This window comes from Delphinus delphis, chromosome 2 (genome assembly GCF_949987515.2).
Source record: "Delphinus delphis chromosome 2, mDelDel1.2, whole genome shotgun sequence".
Classification (NCBI taxonomy): domain Eukaryota; kingdom Metazoa; phylum Chordata; class Mammalia; order Artiodactyla; family Delphinidae; genus Delphinus; species Delphinus delphis.
The window spans coordinates 66,857,717-66,872,158 of NC_082684.1; the positions used below are offsets into that span (position 1 = coordinate 66,857,717).

Consider the following 14,442-nt stretch of genomic DNA (forward strand, 5'->3'; position numbering starts at 1 on the left):
GATGTCACACTTAACATCCATACTCACATTCAGTAAATTCTTTAACTCTGTAGTCTTGCAAAAAGAGCACAGTTCTCTCCTGAACTGAAGGTTGGGCTTGTAATATAAACTCGTGATTCCTTAAGGGGTAGTTCAATAAAATAAAATGCAGTTCTGTGAAGCTGGTACACAACAGCTTGCAAAACAATTCCTAAATGTAGCAGTAAGCATCGGTATGTAAAAACTTTGTTAAGTCATTGTTTAGCAAATCAAATTTGAAGATAAGACATTATTTCTTTAGAAATACAAGAAAACAACTATGATTGCTATTATTTCTGTAGATTTCACCACCACACTGCTGATTTCCAAAGGTCTTACTGTCAAGCACCGGGCGGATTTCCAAGACACTTGGGGAATCACTCTGGAGGTGGTGGCAATCTTCTTACCACTTCGGTAGCAATCCTCAGGTAGGCTTTGGCCTGGAAAAGAACAGATTTGTTTGTTCTATATTTCTCCCTAGTAGACATCAAATGACTCACAAACTGTTTGCCATAGCTGTCTACTGAATTGAATAGTAGAAAGGCTGAATTAGATGAGGAAACTCAATAGTTAGAAGATACTGCTATGAACATTGCATGTAGGGCAGGGGAGAAAGGGGTTTAGATTATTTGGAAGGGGACTTTCCAAAAAAAATATTTAGTAGCAGCAATTACTGTTTTTCAAACTCTAACTCCTGTGTCAGCAAACTAGCAACCCAGTCTAGCTGCAGAAAACTTACACCTTCCTCTTCTGACAAATTGATATCTTGAGTTAGATACTGCCAAACTTCTTTGGCATAAGGGCTATTAGTCATTTTTGAAAAGGCTATCTATTACCACCCTATGTTTATCTTCAGAAAGCATTTTCTTTATTCTCTCTGACAATGGTGTCTAATACCAGCACCAAGCACCCCTAGGCTCCTCCATTTGGTGAGATTTAAGTACCACGCAAGAATTCCTGGAATCAGTTGTCACACTCTTCATCTCTGGCACCCCAGTACAACAGAACACGAAAAGCAGCTCCCAGGTGCTAAGTGGGCCACAACTAACCTAATGCCTGCACAGTCCAGTTAGAACAATGGTTATGGCATTTGCATTTTAAAGTTTTAAACAATTGAAATGTAAATACTACTTATTTCTCCTATCTTATCTATAAAAAGTAACTGTAAGACAATAGTAAGATTTTCTAGAACCAGAAATTTATACATTTATATGTTTACCGTTGTATACATACTACTTCTACTTCTACTACTGCTGCTGCCGCCGCCGCCGCTGCTAATACTACTGGTACTACTACTGCTACTACTGGAAGTAATGGTAAGAGCTAAATTTTACTTGAGTACTTAATATCTGCCAAGTATTATTTCATCTATCCTCAAGTTACCCTAAGGGGTAAATTCTGTCACGATTCCCACTTTATAGACAAGAAAACCAAGACCGTGAAAGGTGAAGAGTCTTGTCCACAGCATCACAGCTAGTGTGAGATGAGCTGGGCTCTAAACCCAGGCTGACCAGCTCCCTGACTCCGCATGGTAAAAGGACTGTTTGAGTCTTCTTCACCCTGACTTGATGAAGCGTTTAACTGTGTTTCACACATCTTGATTTTTTAAAACTATGCTTGAAAGTAAATATTTCCTCCATTGGGGGAAATATTTTAATATAGACCTCTCTGTATTTACATTATGAAGTTGATACAATGTATTAAGAAATCAGCAATTTGAAAAACAAAATAATTTTGATATAATATATATATATATATATATATATATAAAATCTTGTGCCACAAAGAGAAACCCATATTTGTAACTCACACCACAAACTTAAATATTTGCCACATATTAAGATCATAAAGAAAGAACAAAAAATGCATATACACACACACATATTTGTGTGTGTGTATATGTACCTGTATCTGTGGATACATATGTATATATACATATACGTATAAACAAGGAGCTATTGTATAGCACAGGGAATGCTGCTCAATATTCTGAAAAGAATTTGAAAAAGAATAGATACATATATACCTTAAAAAAAAAAAAAGGTTACTTACATTTCCCCCCTGGGGGGTGGTGAAAAAAGCCAGTCATGTCTGTTATCTCTCAATCAACATGTTGGAAAATTGTTCATTATGAAAATTTTAAGTGATACTAATTACAATAATGACAAACCTTTAAGTGTATGTTGTCTGTATGTATATTGCTATGCTACTTGTTTCCTTGTTGAAACATAAAATATATGTTTCACGTTACTACTTTAAATCTTGTATTTTGGCTCTACTTCTTGAAAAAAAATCCAATGATTATAGTCAGAAATGTTTGACTTTAAAAGGAGCAATCGGTTATTTATAATATTAATAATTGATATATTTGGGTTTGTATTTATCAAGCTTTTGTGGTCTCTCCAAAAGACCTGGTTTAATTTCTTATTCAAGCTATGCTAATTTATTTTCTACTAACTTTTAAAAATAAGTATAAACTTGACCCCTTTTCTTTGGAAGTTGTATATTTAATATTTGTCAGTTTTTAACCTAGAAACATCAGTATAATTTAAAAACTAATCAGAGAGTAATTCTATTTAGTACCTTTAAGATCTACCTTGACAGTGTAAGGACATTACACATAAATCTACTTTCAAATGCTACTTTTTCATTGGTGATACATATTTAAAAATTTTTTTTAAATACATGCACTGGTCCTAAGTGCACAGATCAGTGAAACTGTACACACTGAACACACCTCTGTAACTCAACACCTATGTCAATAAACAATACCTATGTCAGATCACTGAAAAAAACAACAACAACTATGTTCAATCCCTAATAGTTGAATTATACTTTATTTTACCAGGAAACTGTTAAAATTTCATTTGCGTCCTTTTTTTTTTTTTTAAAGAATAGTTCTCAAAACATGAATAAGGCCTTATACGTTTTTACTGAGTACATACTATACCAAGTACTAGTATAGGTAATCTCATTTATGTAATCTCATAAGTAATCTCACTTATGTAAAATAAACACTATTGGTTCAATGTGGATGAAGAACTTGGAGTTGTCTGCTCAAAGTCACAAAGTCAGCAGGCTGGAGAACATTCACACGTGGGTCCACCTGACTCCAAAGCCCAGCTCCTTCTACCACATTACATATTAAACAGTAAATCCAAACTACAAGTAATTCTAATCATAATGCTCTATGTAAAAATGGTTTCAGTCTCTGCTATAGTTAACAACAAAAGACTTTGTTTAAAAATGGAAATAACATATACTTTATAAAGAAATATTTCTCTTAAATCTAAAAGTGCTGATTTTCAGCCATGCATCTTTTTTTTAAAATCATCTTTATTGGAGTATAATTGCTTTACAATGGTGTGTTAGTTTCTGCTGTATAACAAAGTGAATCAGCTATACATATATCCCCATATCCCCTCCCTCTTGCGTCTCCCTCCCACCCTCCCTATCCCACCCCTCTAGGTGGTCACAAAGCACCGAGCTGATCTCTCTGCTATGTGGCTGCTTCCCACTAGCTATCTGTTTTACATTTGGTAGTGTATATATGTCAATGCTACTCTCTCACTTCGTCCCAGCCTTCCCCTTCTCCGTGTCCTCAAGTGCATTCTGTATGTCTGCATCTTTATTCCTGTCCTGCCCCTAGGTTCATCAGAACCTACAAGGAATAAATGCTGGAGAGGGTATGGAAAAAAGGGAACCCTCCTGCGCTGTTGGTGGGAATGTAAATTGATACAGCCACTATGGAGAACAGTATGGAGGTTCCTTAAAAAACTAAAAATAGAACTACCATATGATCCAGCAATCCCACTACTGGGCATATACCCTGAGAAAACCACAATTCAAAATGAGTCATGTACCACAGTGTTCATTGCAGCTCTATTTACAATAGCAAGGACATGGAAGCAACCTAAGTGACCATCGACAGATGAATGGATAAAGAAGATGTGGCACATATATACAATGGAATATTACTCAGCCATAAAAAGAAATGAAATTGAGTTATTTGTAGTGAGGTGGATGGACCTAGAGTCTGTTATACAGAGTGAAGTAAGTCAGAAAGAGAAAAACAAATACTGTATGCTAACACATGCATCTTTATAAATACCTTTTATCTCCCAGTAGCTTTTCTAGGTTTTTAAAGCCTAATATTTTACAATGAAAATTTAAAGCTCACTAAGGCAAGCTGAGGCCATATCATTCTATAATCTTAGTTCTAACTTATGTTAAATTAGAGACATAAACCTATCTGACTGCACAAAATACTGAATGATTCCATAATAATCAACTTTGCTACATTTAACCTTTGCTTTTTAACGGACTATCTCTAAGCTTAAACTTTCAATATATCACACTCAAAGCAATGGTTAGATTTTTATTTGCTGAGAAACCACTAAAAGTGCTTAGTTTAACAGTTTCAATTTCCACAAAACTGTTGAGATTGAATTTTTTCAACCAGTGCAATATCATTTCAACAAATACTTTTTGGTTCTTATTGTGTGCAAAGCATTGTTTCAGGAAATCTGTGGGAGGTAACAATAAAAAAGGGAGGCAGAAGTGCTCACTGGTGAAGAGGTGGGGCCTTGAGATCAGACAGGTATGGTTTAAAATCCTGGTTCCATTACTTATTAACACTGGCCCTGGGCAAGTTAATTAACCCTTCTAGGCTCAGTTCCCATATGTGTAAAATGGTTATAATAATAGTATGTACCTCAAAGGGCTTGGGGGCATATTAAGTAAGAATAAACTATGTGAAGTACTGGAATATAAGAAGCAAATAATAAATACTAGTGGCTACTATTATTACTATTATGTCCTCAAGTAATTTACAATCTCATTGAAGAGCTCATATTAACATATCCTTTTGGACACTTTTTCTGCCTGAGGAATAAGTAAATTAAATCCCTTCCTTCTGTTTAATCCACAACTAGGAAAAGCAAACATATACATGTCATATGTAAAAAATATGATTTAGATTTCTCAGACTATTAATACTCTCTTTCTCAACAACTCAATTCTACATGAACTAACCCTTCTCTCCTATTCAAGATCTTTCATTGGGCCACCTAGAGACACAGATAATACAGCTGGATCTTATTTGTCTGCTCTGTCATTATCAAGTAAAGGAACTGGATGGCAACCAAAGTGCAGAAGTTTTATGGTGAGCTTTTCCCTTTGTCTTTGTTTTTAAATATTTGAAGTTCTAATTTTCCATACACAGTCATTTCATATTAGGACTATGAGGTAATAATGTAGAAATTATAAGATAATACAGTTTCTATTTACATTTAAAAGTCTTTACCAGGAATATCTTATAGCACACTTTTTAACACATCAATATTAAGATCTTTACTTGACAAAAAGAATGAAACCACAAAATTAACAGTCAATCATGAGTCCATCACTGTGTCCCGGACTCAATCAAAGGCAAAAGGTAGATATAGTTGAATGAACAATTATAATTACACAAACAAGAGGAAATGCTATTGAATTTAAGAGCTCTGAATCCTAAAGTGTCCACTTTCTCTCCCTTCCTCTATTGCTTTCTCTGGCTATTTTACACTACTTATATTTGGAGTTTCAATTACTCCCCTTTCCTCAGTGGTGCACGTATGCAGAAGGTTCTGACCTTTGGCTGAGTAGGCAGAAGCCTGATGGAGCTTTTTATTTATTTATTTTTTTTGCGGTACGCGGGCCTCTCACTGTTGTGGCCTCTCCCGTTGCGGAGCACAGGCTCCGGATGCGCAGGCTCAGCAGCCATGGCTCACGGGCCCAGCCGCTCCGCGGCATGTGGCATCTTCCCAGACCAGGGCACGAACCCGTGTCCCCTGCATCGGCAGGCGCACTCTCAACCACTGCGCCACCAGGGAAGCCCTGATGGAGCTTTTTAATTGGTACTGTAACCCTTCCCAACTTTTCCAATGATGCCTCAAAGTCAGCACATTTCATACCTTTCGATTAATCACTGTGCTCTTAGTGTTTGTCTCTTCTGAAAGTTAAATATTACTGGGAGAGTTAAATCCCTAATGCCTAATTTTCAAAGATTTTATGGGCAGAGAATGAGAGCCCTGGAACCTGGTGCTGAGAGGAGGGAGTGATGGAAGATGGAGAAGAGAAGGTAGAATTAGAAAGAAGACAAAAAGCTAAAGATGAAACTTTTACTTGTTAATAAATTTGCCTGTAGTAAACCCCTAAAAGCAAACAATAAAAAGTATCAATCTAAGGGGCTAACTATTAACAAATAATTTTGCATATTCCGTCCCATTAACTTTTGCAGAAGTTTATCACGTTGGCAAGTAAACACTTCCTTCATTCTTTAAATGAAGACATGCAGGTAGAATGGGCACTAAGCTTCCATGCATATGGTAGAATTTGTTCAGAGGGCTGTGACCAGCTTCTGAGAGCGTATTTCCATTTAAGTTCATAGAGCAAAAGGGAAGGGGATTATCAGGAGGTAAGATTCACCATAAGAATAACCAGAAGGATCCTGATTCCAGGACTCAGCAACAGCTTCCTAATATCTAGGACAATATCTTTAATGCTGAAGCTGAGAACTCTACCCATATCTCATGAGTCAAATTCTGCTCTGATTTTTAGATGCCACCAAAGAGTGACATTTATTTGAAGCTACGTAAGGGGAAGGGCAAAAATGGACTCAATCCTTTGATAAAGGGCAGAAGAAAGACATTTATTGCTATAGCATCTTATACAGAACATTTCAGAAGACATAAATACTCATAGTTGTATTCTACTTGGCATTTTTCAAAGTATTTTCACATTATCATCTCATTTAATCCTTCTCATTATGATAACAATTTACAGATGGAGAGAAAGGTTCAGAGACATGAGGGAACTTGACTAAGGTCACACTTAGAAAGTGGCATTCTTCTTAATGAAACCCCAAGCTAATACAGATTAATGCTTTTCCTTTCATGCAGAGACCTCTTTGAGAATCTAATAAAGCCCTTGTTCAGTTCCTCAGAAAAATGCACGCTCATACATTCTGGATATAACTTCATGGGATTCTCAGACCCAGGTTAGGATCCTCTCTGTATTATGCCCTGTGGTTGTGCACACCAGTGGGACCTGAGGGGCAGAGTGTGCCCACCCTCTTCTCTAGATCTCTGTGATATGAAAAGGAGGTGAACTGAAATCTAGCCTACATATACACAATAGAGAGACACTGAAGTAATCTTGCAATTAATTAGGAAGGGAAGCAGATACTGCACCAGGAAGAGGATCCATGGGCTATGGTTTCAGAGCTGAGTGTGGAAATAGCCTCTAGTACTACCTTAGACAAATTCTTACTATAAATGAATCTCGCTTCTTCATCTGAAAAATGGAGATTATCATACATATCTCACAAATGTGCTATGAGAATCAAATAATATATTGTATTTAATACACTCAAGTACTGTACTCACTTCTCAGAAGGAATTGAGGAAATCATAGCTATTAGTAGAATGTGATACAACGGAAAGAGGACAATATTTGGAAGGAACAGACTTGCCTTTTAATCACATCTTGCCATTTATTAGTTCTGTGACCTTGGGACACCTATTTAGCTTCTATGAGCCTCGGTTTCCTCATCTGCAAAATGCAGACTATTTATATATTACATTAAGTTCTTGTGAGCATAAAAAGTATATAAATGTCTAACAGTGTCTAGCATACTCTAACTGCTATTATTATTAGGAAGGTGGTTAATAATAATGAATGTCTGCAATCTAAGAGTAGGAAGCAATAACTTCCATGGAAACAAATTAAATACAAGGCTCCATTTTTTTTTCCTTTTCACGGACATGTCTAAATCTTAAAATTGCTCAGAAGTCTTCATATATAAGGCAGAAGTCTTCACATGTAAGGCTGACAATGTGGTGCATGAAATTCTCACTACTTTAGCAGAGACCTCACCAAATCAAATCTAACTTAAACCCCAAAGAGGCAGCTTGCTCACATTCCCATAAATGTCACCCAGCAACAGTAAAATAATAGGTCTAATGTTTACGTAAATGTAAATGAGATTTTAAAAACATGTAACTCCAACAAACTCTACAAACATTGTTGTTTAGAGTTTTAAATCATATTACCTTTTGATGGTTGCTATATGTTCTCTGTTATATTACATTCCTTTAACTTTTTGAAATGTTTCTTGCTTTTGGAGAATCTCAAAGAAAACAAGCAATAATGGACAGGTGGGAAAATATTTAAAAACGTAAGTTCATAATTGAATTGAACTAGTAGGTAATTATTTGTATTCACCATAGAATGTCTTTAAATTGTCTGTTCTCAGGAAGCATTTAAAAGTGTGTAATTTAAAAACCCTCAATTTTCATACAACTTTTCATTCACTGCATTAAGTACACCTATGGTAGTTGAGATTGCCAGACTTCAACTATGAAAGCAATAAAAGGTTATGGTTTTTGCTTATCCAAAAGATTTCTAAGAAAAGACTGAAAAGGAAATTTAATGTTTATTATCTAAAAGGCAGAGAAAAGAAAAACAATGATAAGTACTACATTGCGTTTACTCAGAGATCATATTCCCAGCAACTCAATCACCTATATCATAACTGCCAACCCTTAAGAAAGAGAAAGGAGCTCTGGGCACCTAAAAGAGATAATTCAGAATGAATCTACTTTACCAATCTGAGACTCCTGACTGTCAGTTTTGCCCTTACTTTATTCACAGCTCTAACCAAGCTTGGCTCTTTTATTTTCCAGTTCACATGGGATTACAGGAAGCAAGCTAGAATAAAAGGGGTAGTAGTTATGGACAGACAAAATAATGGTACTATAAAGTTATACTCATTACATAAGGGAAAAAAAGGAACTACTAGAAGACTGATTGGGGCTGCTTGGCAAAGGAGCACAAAAACGACATCAAAACTGATGTACCAGATGACGGCTCACTTTCAAACCTAAATAGCAAGTGCTACTTAGGAAAGAAGAGATATATATGGATGATTTTATTTCTATTTTAAAAAGGAGTAAAATTAAAGAATTTATGCTTAAAGGCATTAAGCTTCAGCAATCTTTGAAAATCTATCAACTGTATCTCCAATGATATTAGCTAATGAAACACTACTAGTTTTCCCACCTCACCTCCTCAATCTTATTTATTAAAATAAATGCAATGAAAATCCCATCTCTAAAGGTTTATACAGTTTCCCTATATCCGACTCAATATTTTCTTGTATTAGGTTTCCTTCTCCCAACAATCAGATGAACTTCTAATACTGAAATATAATAACCTCGGGCAGTTAGATATTGCTAGCCAGCAACATAAGAACTCTACAAGCTCTTACTGTTCGTGTTCTTCATGAAAAAACTGGTTGGGTGACAATTCTTTGTAGGTGAACGTGTCCAGCTGATAATTCAGAGTCAGCACTGGTATGTCTACCATATAAAATAGTAACTTAAAGATACTTTGGATATGTTAACTAATTTTTGTTTAACATATGTATTCCAAATAGACAAACTTGATCTCCCCAACTTTCTTTCTATACATCAAAAAGTATATATCCTGTGAAAAGAAATTAAAATACATATTTAGAAATATAACTTACCTCATCACTTTCAGGCTGTGAAAACACAATCGGCTGGCCTGTATCTGAAGCTTCCCGTATATTAAGATGTAAGGGAATATCTCCTAAAAGAGCCCACCAGATATCCATTAGTACCGCAAAAGTGTATATTGGCTTTTAGAATTTAATTCTTTGAATTGCAGAAAGAAACAAATCGACTCAAATCAACCTGAGTTGATGACTATCCTCAAATCGCTAAATCTCTGAAAAAACAAATTTCAAATGAAAATTAGGGGCAAAATATTCCATTTGAGGGCAGTTCCATGATCACATATGTATATATGAAAGCAGTGTGGCAGCCAATCATGGAATAAGGCCTCTGATTTATTCTTTGCTGGAAGTCTTTCAGCAACAAATGGCCTGGAAGACATCTGTAAATTTTTCTCCCTGTAATAACTGATATAGACATATCTTGCCACATAATAAGAGGAAATTGAAGAGGAAAAGATGGGGTGGCAAAGTAGTTTAAAAAAAGCCAACAAAATAATCTTCCTGAGGCAGATGACTGAGCTAAGAGAACTGCTGAAAATTAGGCCAGACCTGTTATTTCAACTATCTGCCTCTTTATCAGATAGAATTATTTTTCTTTTATTATGTATTAATCTATATAGCATTATATATAACTTGTGAGCTTGATGAGCTCTCAGAAAATATATAAGAACCCCCAATATACAGACTTGAGGTCAGAGAGGGTATGTGTCTTCCCTGAGGATATATTAGGTAGTAGGATTTAGAGGAAAAATGCTCTGATCCATCATCCAATTGACTCTTTCTACCACACCATTACAAATGAAGCCTTTCAAAAGGCTGAGATTAAAAATGAAGTAGGGCTTCCCTGGTGGCGCAGTGGTTGAGAGTCCGCCTGCCGATGAAGGGGACACAGATTTGTGCCCCGGTCTGGGAAGATCCCACATGCCGCGGAGCGGCTAGTCCCGTGAGCCATGGCCGCTGAGCCTGCGCGGCCAGAGCCTGTGCTCCGCAACGGGAGAGGCCACAACAGTGAGAGGCATGCGTACCGCAAAAAAAAAAAAAAAAAAAAAAAAAAATTGCAGTAAAAGGAGTAGAAGAGTTGACTTGTCATGGTACTCAGCATTCTTACACCTACTCCAAGTCCACCCAAAGGTTATTGAAACGTGTTTGTGTATGTGTGTGTTTTATGTAAAGAATTCATTCAGCCAGGCAACAGAAATAATGCAGAAGAATGTGTTACAAAATTACAAACCTACTACAATTTATATTATGAGCTACATGGAGGAACAGATATTTCATGCTCCTCCTACCAGCAAATTTTGAGATCTTAACCAACTGTTTAACTCTTTCCTAAAAGTTCAATAGACAAAATACATGAATATTTCAGTAACCATTTAAAGACCAGCTTTTCAGTAAATTTGATGTCTATTCTATAGATCAACTTTAGACTGTAGGAAGCTATCACAGGGGCAGGCAGGAGAAGATATTACAGAAAATACTTAGAAACCTGCAAAGTTTTTTCTCTTGATTTATGAACTGCCATTATATAGTAAAGAATACTGAATGCTTTCATTTCTACTACAGTAATGAAAGAAAAAAAAGTAAAACCTTCTCCGTTTTATAGCCACCTAGTGACATCACTTCTGCCCTCCAGAGACTCACAATCTGCAGAAGGGTAGAACAAGAAAGAGGAAAACCTTATTAGAAAACAGTGGCACAGTGAGAGCAGTAATAGGCTAACAATCGTATACGGAGAAGGATAAAAAGGAGTAAAGGTAATGAGAGTGGGTAAGGTTCGGCCTGGCCTTGAAAAGTATTTTTGAGGGGTTAGGGCTGAAGGAAGCACATTTCAGTGACATAAGTTAAAGGGGTTTCTGTGGCATGATCTGAGAGCTTTAACTACTATGTACAAACTGCCCCTGTAGGTGAATATGGATAAAGTTCTGAAGAGCCATTTTATGAAATAATCATTTGAAACACAGCCCCATGGATGAAAATAAGAGGCAGCCAGAGAGTCAGTAAAGGGTCCTGGGGGTTTCACCCATCCAGGAGGCCATGGCTGTGAGAGCTCTTTCCCTGATTTCAGTTCCTCATTCCCAATTCCAACCTCTTCATCATCAGAGCCCCTGCTCCAGTTCATGGGACATCCCTCTGGGTCCCATGACATTAAAAGGAGGAGATGTGCTCCACATTAGAACTCCAAATTATTTTTCCCATAACACTTTGAGATACAGCAGTCTATAGCATTAACCACTTTCTGTGATCAGTAATCAGTGTTTCTGATTACACTTGTGAGCTGTTGGTTAAAATGTATCTTCCATATGTGAAACTGTTTCTCTAGGAGACACGTTTCAAATTCTAAATAACTGACTTACAAAATCATACCACCCATTCATGAATTAGGGAATTATAATACTGTCAGTATAATTCAATAACGTCATTATAATTACACATTTACTTTATTATATAAGTGAATGTCAATCTGTTATGTTATTATGCAGATTTGGGAAATTGAACTTCCTAGGTTAAATGAAAAACTGTTGCAGAATATAATTAGTAGCTATTATAACAATGTATCAAAATATATCATTAGTATTCACCTGGTACTGTGGTAGCTGCTTTAGTACAAATGCATAAAAACAATAATACATTTAACATCAAATTTTAGAAACTTAATTATAATAAAGAATGTTTTGAAACTCCTTGATCTTTAAGGGATTTTAATTGTTAACTACCCTAAACTAATAATTCACTCTATGCCTCCGTTATTTAGCATCTAACACCTGCCTTTGCTCAGAACAGAAACTCGTAAGTAGGGACTTCCCTGGTGGCACAGTGGTTAAGAATCCACCTGCCAATGCAGGGGACACGGGTTCGAACCCTGGTCCAGGAAGATCCCACATGCCGTGGAGCAGCTAAGCCTGTGCACCACAACTACTGAAGCCCATGCGCCTAGAGCCCGTGCTCTGCAACAAGAAAAGCCACCGCAATGAGAAGTCCATGCACCACAATGAAGAGTAGTCCCTGCTCCCTGCAACTACAGAAAGCCCGCAGGCAGCAACGAAGACCCAACACAGCCAAAAATTAAATAAATAAATAATTAATTAATTAAGAAAAAAAAAAACCAACAACTCATAAGTAGAATATCAAACATGTTTCCTAAAAAGTCCATTAAGTTGCTTTTGGATTTGTTAAAAATCATGTTTTATCCAAAATCTGTGTTTTGCTCCTTTAACACATGGTTTTACTTCTCAAAACACTAATGAATCCTTCAATTCAGTAACATGAACTGTATAGACAGTGTAAATTTCAAGGGGCATATTTTATAGACATGGCATAAAAAGATTACAGAATAAAAAGGTTACATATAAGAAGATTACAGAAAACAGAAAATACTGTTTTCTACAGCAAAAGGACTAATAAATTCAGAACTGATCAGGACAGCATTTCTTTATACACACCAAGAACTGACACTTCCAAAGGTTGCTACAACATACAGAACAGGTATTTCTGTATATATATCTGCTTATACTGAGAGCTGTCTTCCCAACGTAGCAAACAAACTGAGGATCATTATTTAAAATGTGGGCTTCAAATCACAATACTCAAACCACAAAACTCTCCTCTCAAATTCAAGTTATAGGCAGTTTTTATCTATAGCAAGAGTTATCATAATTGGCAGAACAAACCCCCTATTCAAAAAGCCTTCCACTAATGAAGTATCACAAAAAGCCAAAGAAAGGTTAACACACAGAACTGTGCTATACTAACAATTTAAAACACAAAGCCAAAAGCAATTCATCCTTTTCTGAGACACTCTTCATCACCATGCCATTTTCTTTGCAAAAGAATATCCTGTGGTCTTACCTAGAATATCAAGATCAAGGGTCCGTGCTAGTCTCCTTGCACCATCAGCACCAAAAATATGAGTTTTGTGTTTACATTTTGGACACTGGAAAACACTCATATTTTGGACAAGGCCCAGAACCTAGAATAATAAAGACACACTGAAATCAAAACAAAATTAAACCAAGTTTCAATCCATTATTTCAACAAGTTTTTACTGCATGCCTACTAGGTTCCAGTGATACAATAATGAATAAGTTATGGTCTCTGCTCTCAAGGAACTCAAGCTGGTGGGAGAGCAAGACACATGTCATTAACTCTAATAATGAGATAAATGCTAAAGAGTTATAAATGACAGGGATCAAAAAATTCTGTTTGGGAAGAATGAGAGGGACCTCTGAGTTGCCCAGAGAGAATCGCTTCTTCGGGTTGAGTGTGAGAAGAGGGGTTGAGGCCTACAGCAGGAATTCTAGGCAGAAGAAAGAGCATAAGCCAAGGCAGCGGACTACAACTTGTGTGGCCTTTTTGGGCTGCAACCCAGTAAGCTGCCAAGGCAGAAGCTAGTTTGGTAAGAAAGGTCAGGGTCAGATGGTAAGGTGCCAAATGCCATTCCTGTATTTGAGACTTTCTTCTTGAGACAACAGAGATGGTACCAAAGCAGCAGTGATACGCAATAAGATGTACGCTTTAGAAATTCACTTCTGAGGGCAACATGGGAAAAATAGCAGGAAGAAGCACAGGAAAAGAAATAGTTAAGAAGCTAACTGTGGACGAAGTCTCACAGTAAATAACAGCTAACACATACTGAGCGCTTATTCTATGTCAGGCACTGGGATAAGTGCTTTATATGCACTATCTTACTTACTCCTCACAAAACTTTATGAGATGGGTTTTTATCATCTCCTTTCTATAGGTGAGAAAAGTGACACAGCCAGCAAAATACTGAAACTCAGCTCTTATCAAAATGTTATTGTTCAAAGCAAAAATTTAAAGCTATATACAAAGTGTCCATCTCTTTC

At 36.5% G+C, this 14,442-nt stretch overlaps 1 protein-coding gene across 5 annotated transcripts in view; it reads right to left on the bottom strand.

Moving 5' to 3' along the window:
- Positions 1–291: 291 nt before the first annotated feature.
- NUBPL (NUBP iron-sulfur cluster assembly factor, mitochondrial) overlaps positions 292–14,442 on the bottom strand; it is a 294,693-nt gene continuing 280,542 nt past the window's right edge. For all 5 annotated transcript variants that reach the window (XM_060004721.2, XM_060004720.2, XM_060004719.2 and 2 more), the window contains 3 exons: positions 13,445–13,565; positions 9,590–9,672; positions 292–458 (listed from right to left, as the gene is read on the bottom strand). In XM_060004721.2, the coding sequence (XP_059860704.1) occupies positions 396–458; positions 9,590–9,672; positions 13,445–13,565 (267 nt within the window). In that variant the 3' untranslated portion in view covers positions 292–395. The remainder of the gene's footprint in view (positions 459–9,589; positions 9,673–13,444; positions 13,566–14,442) is intronic.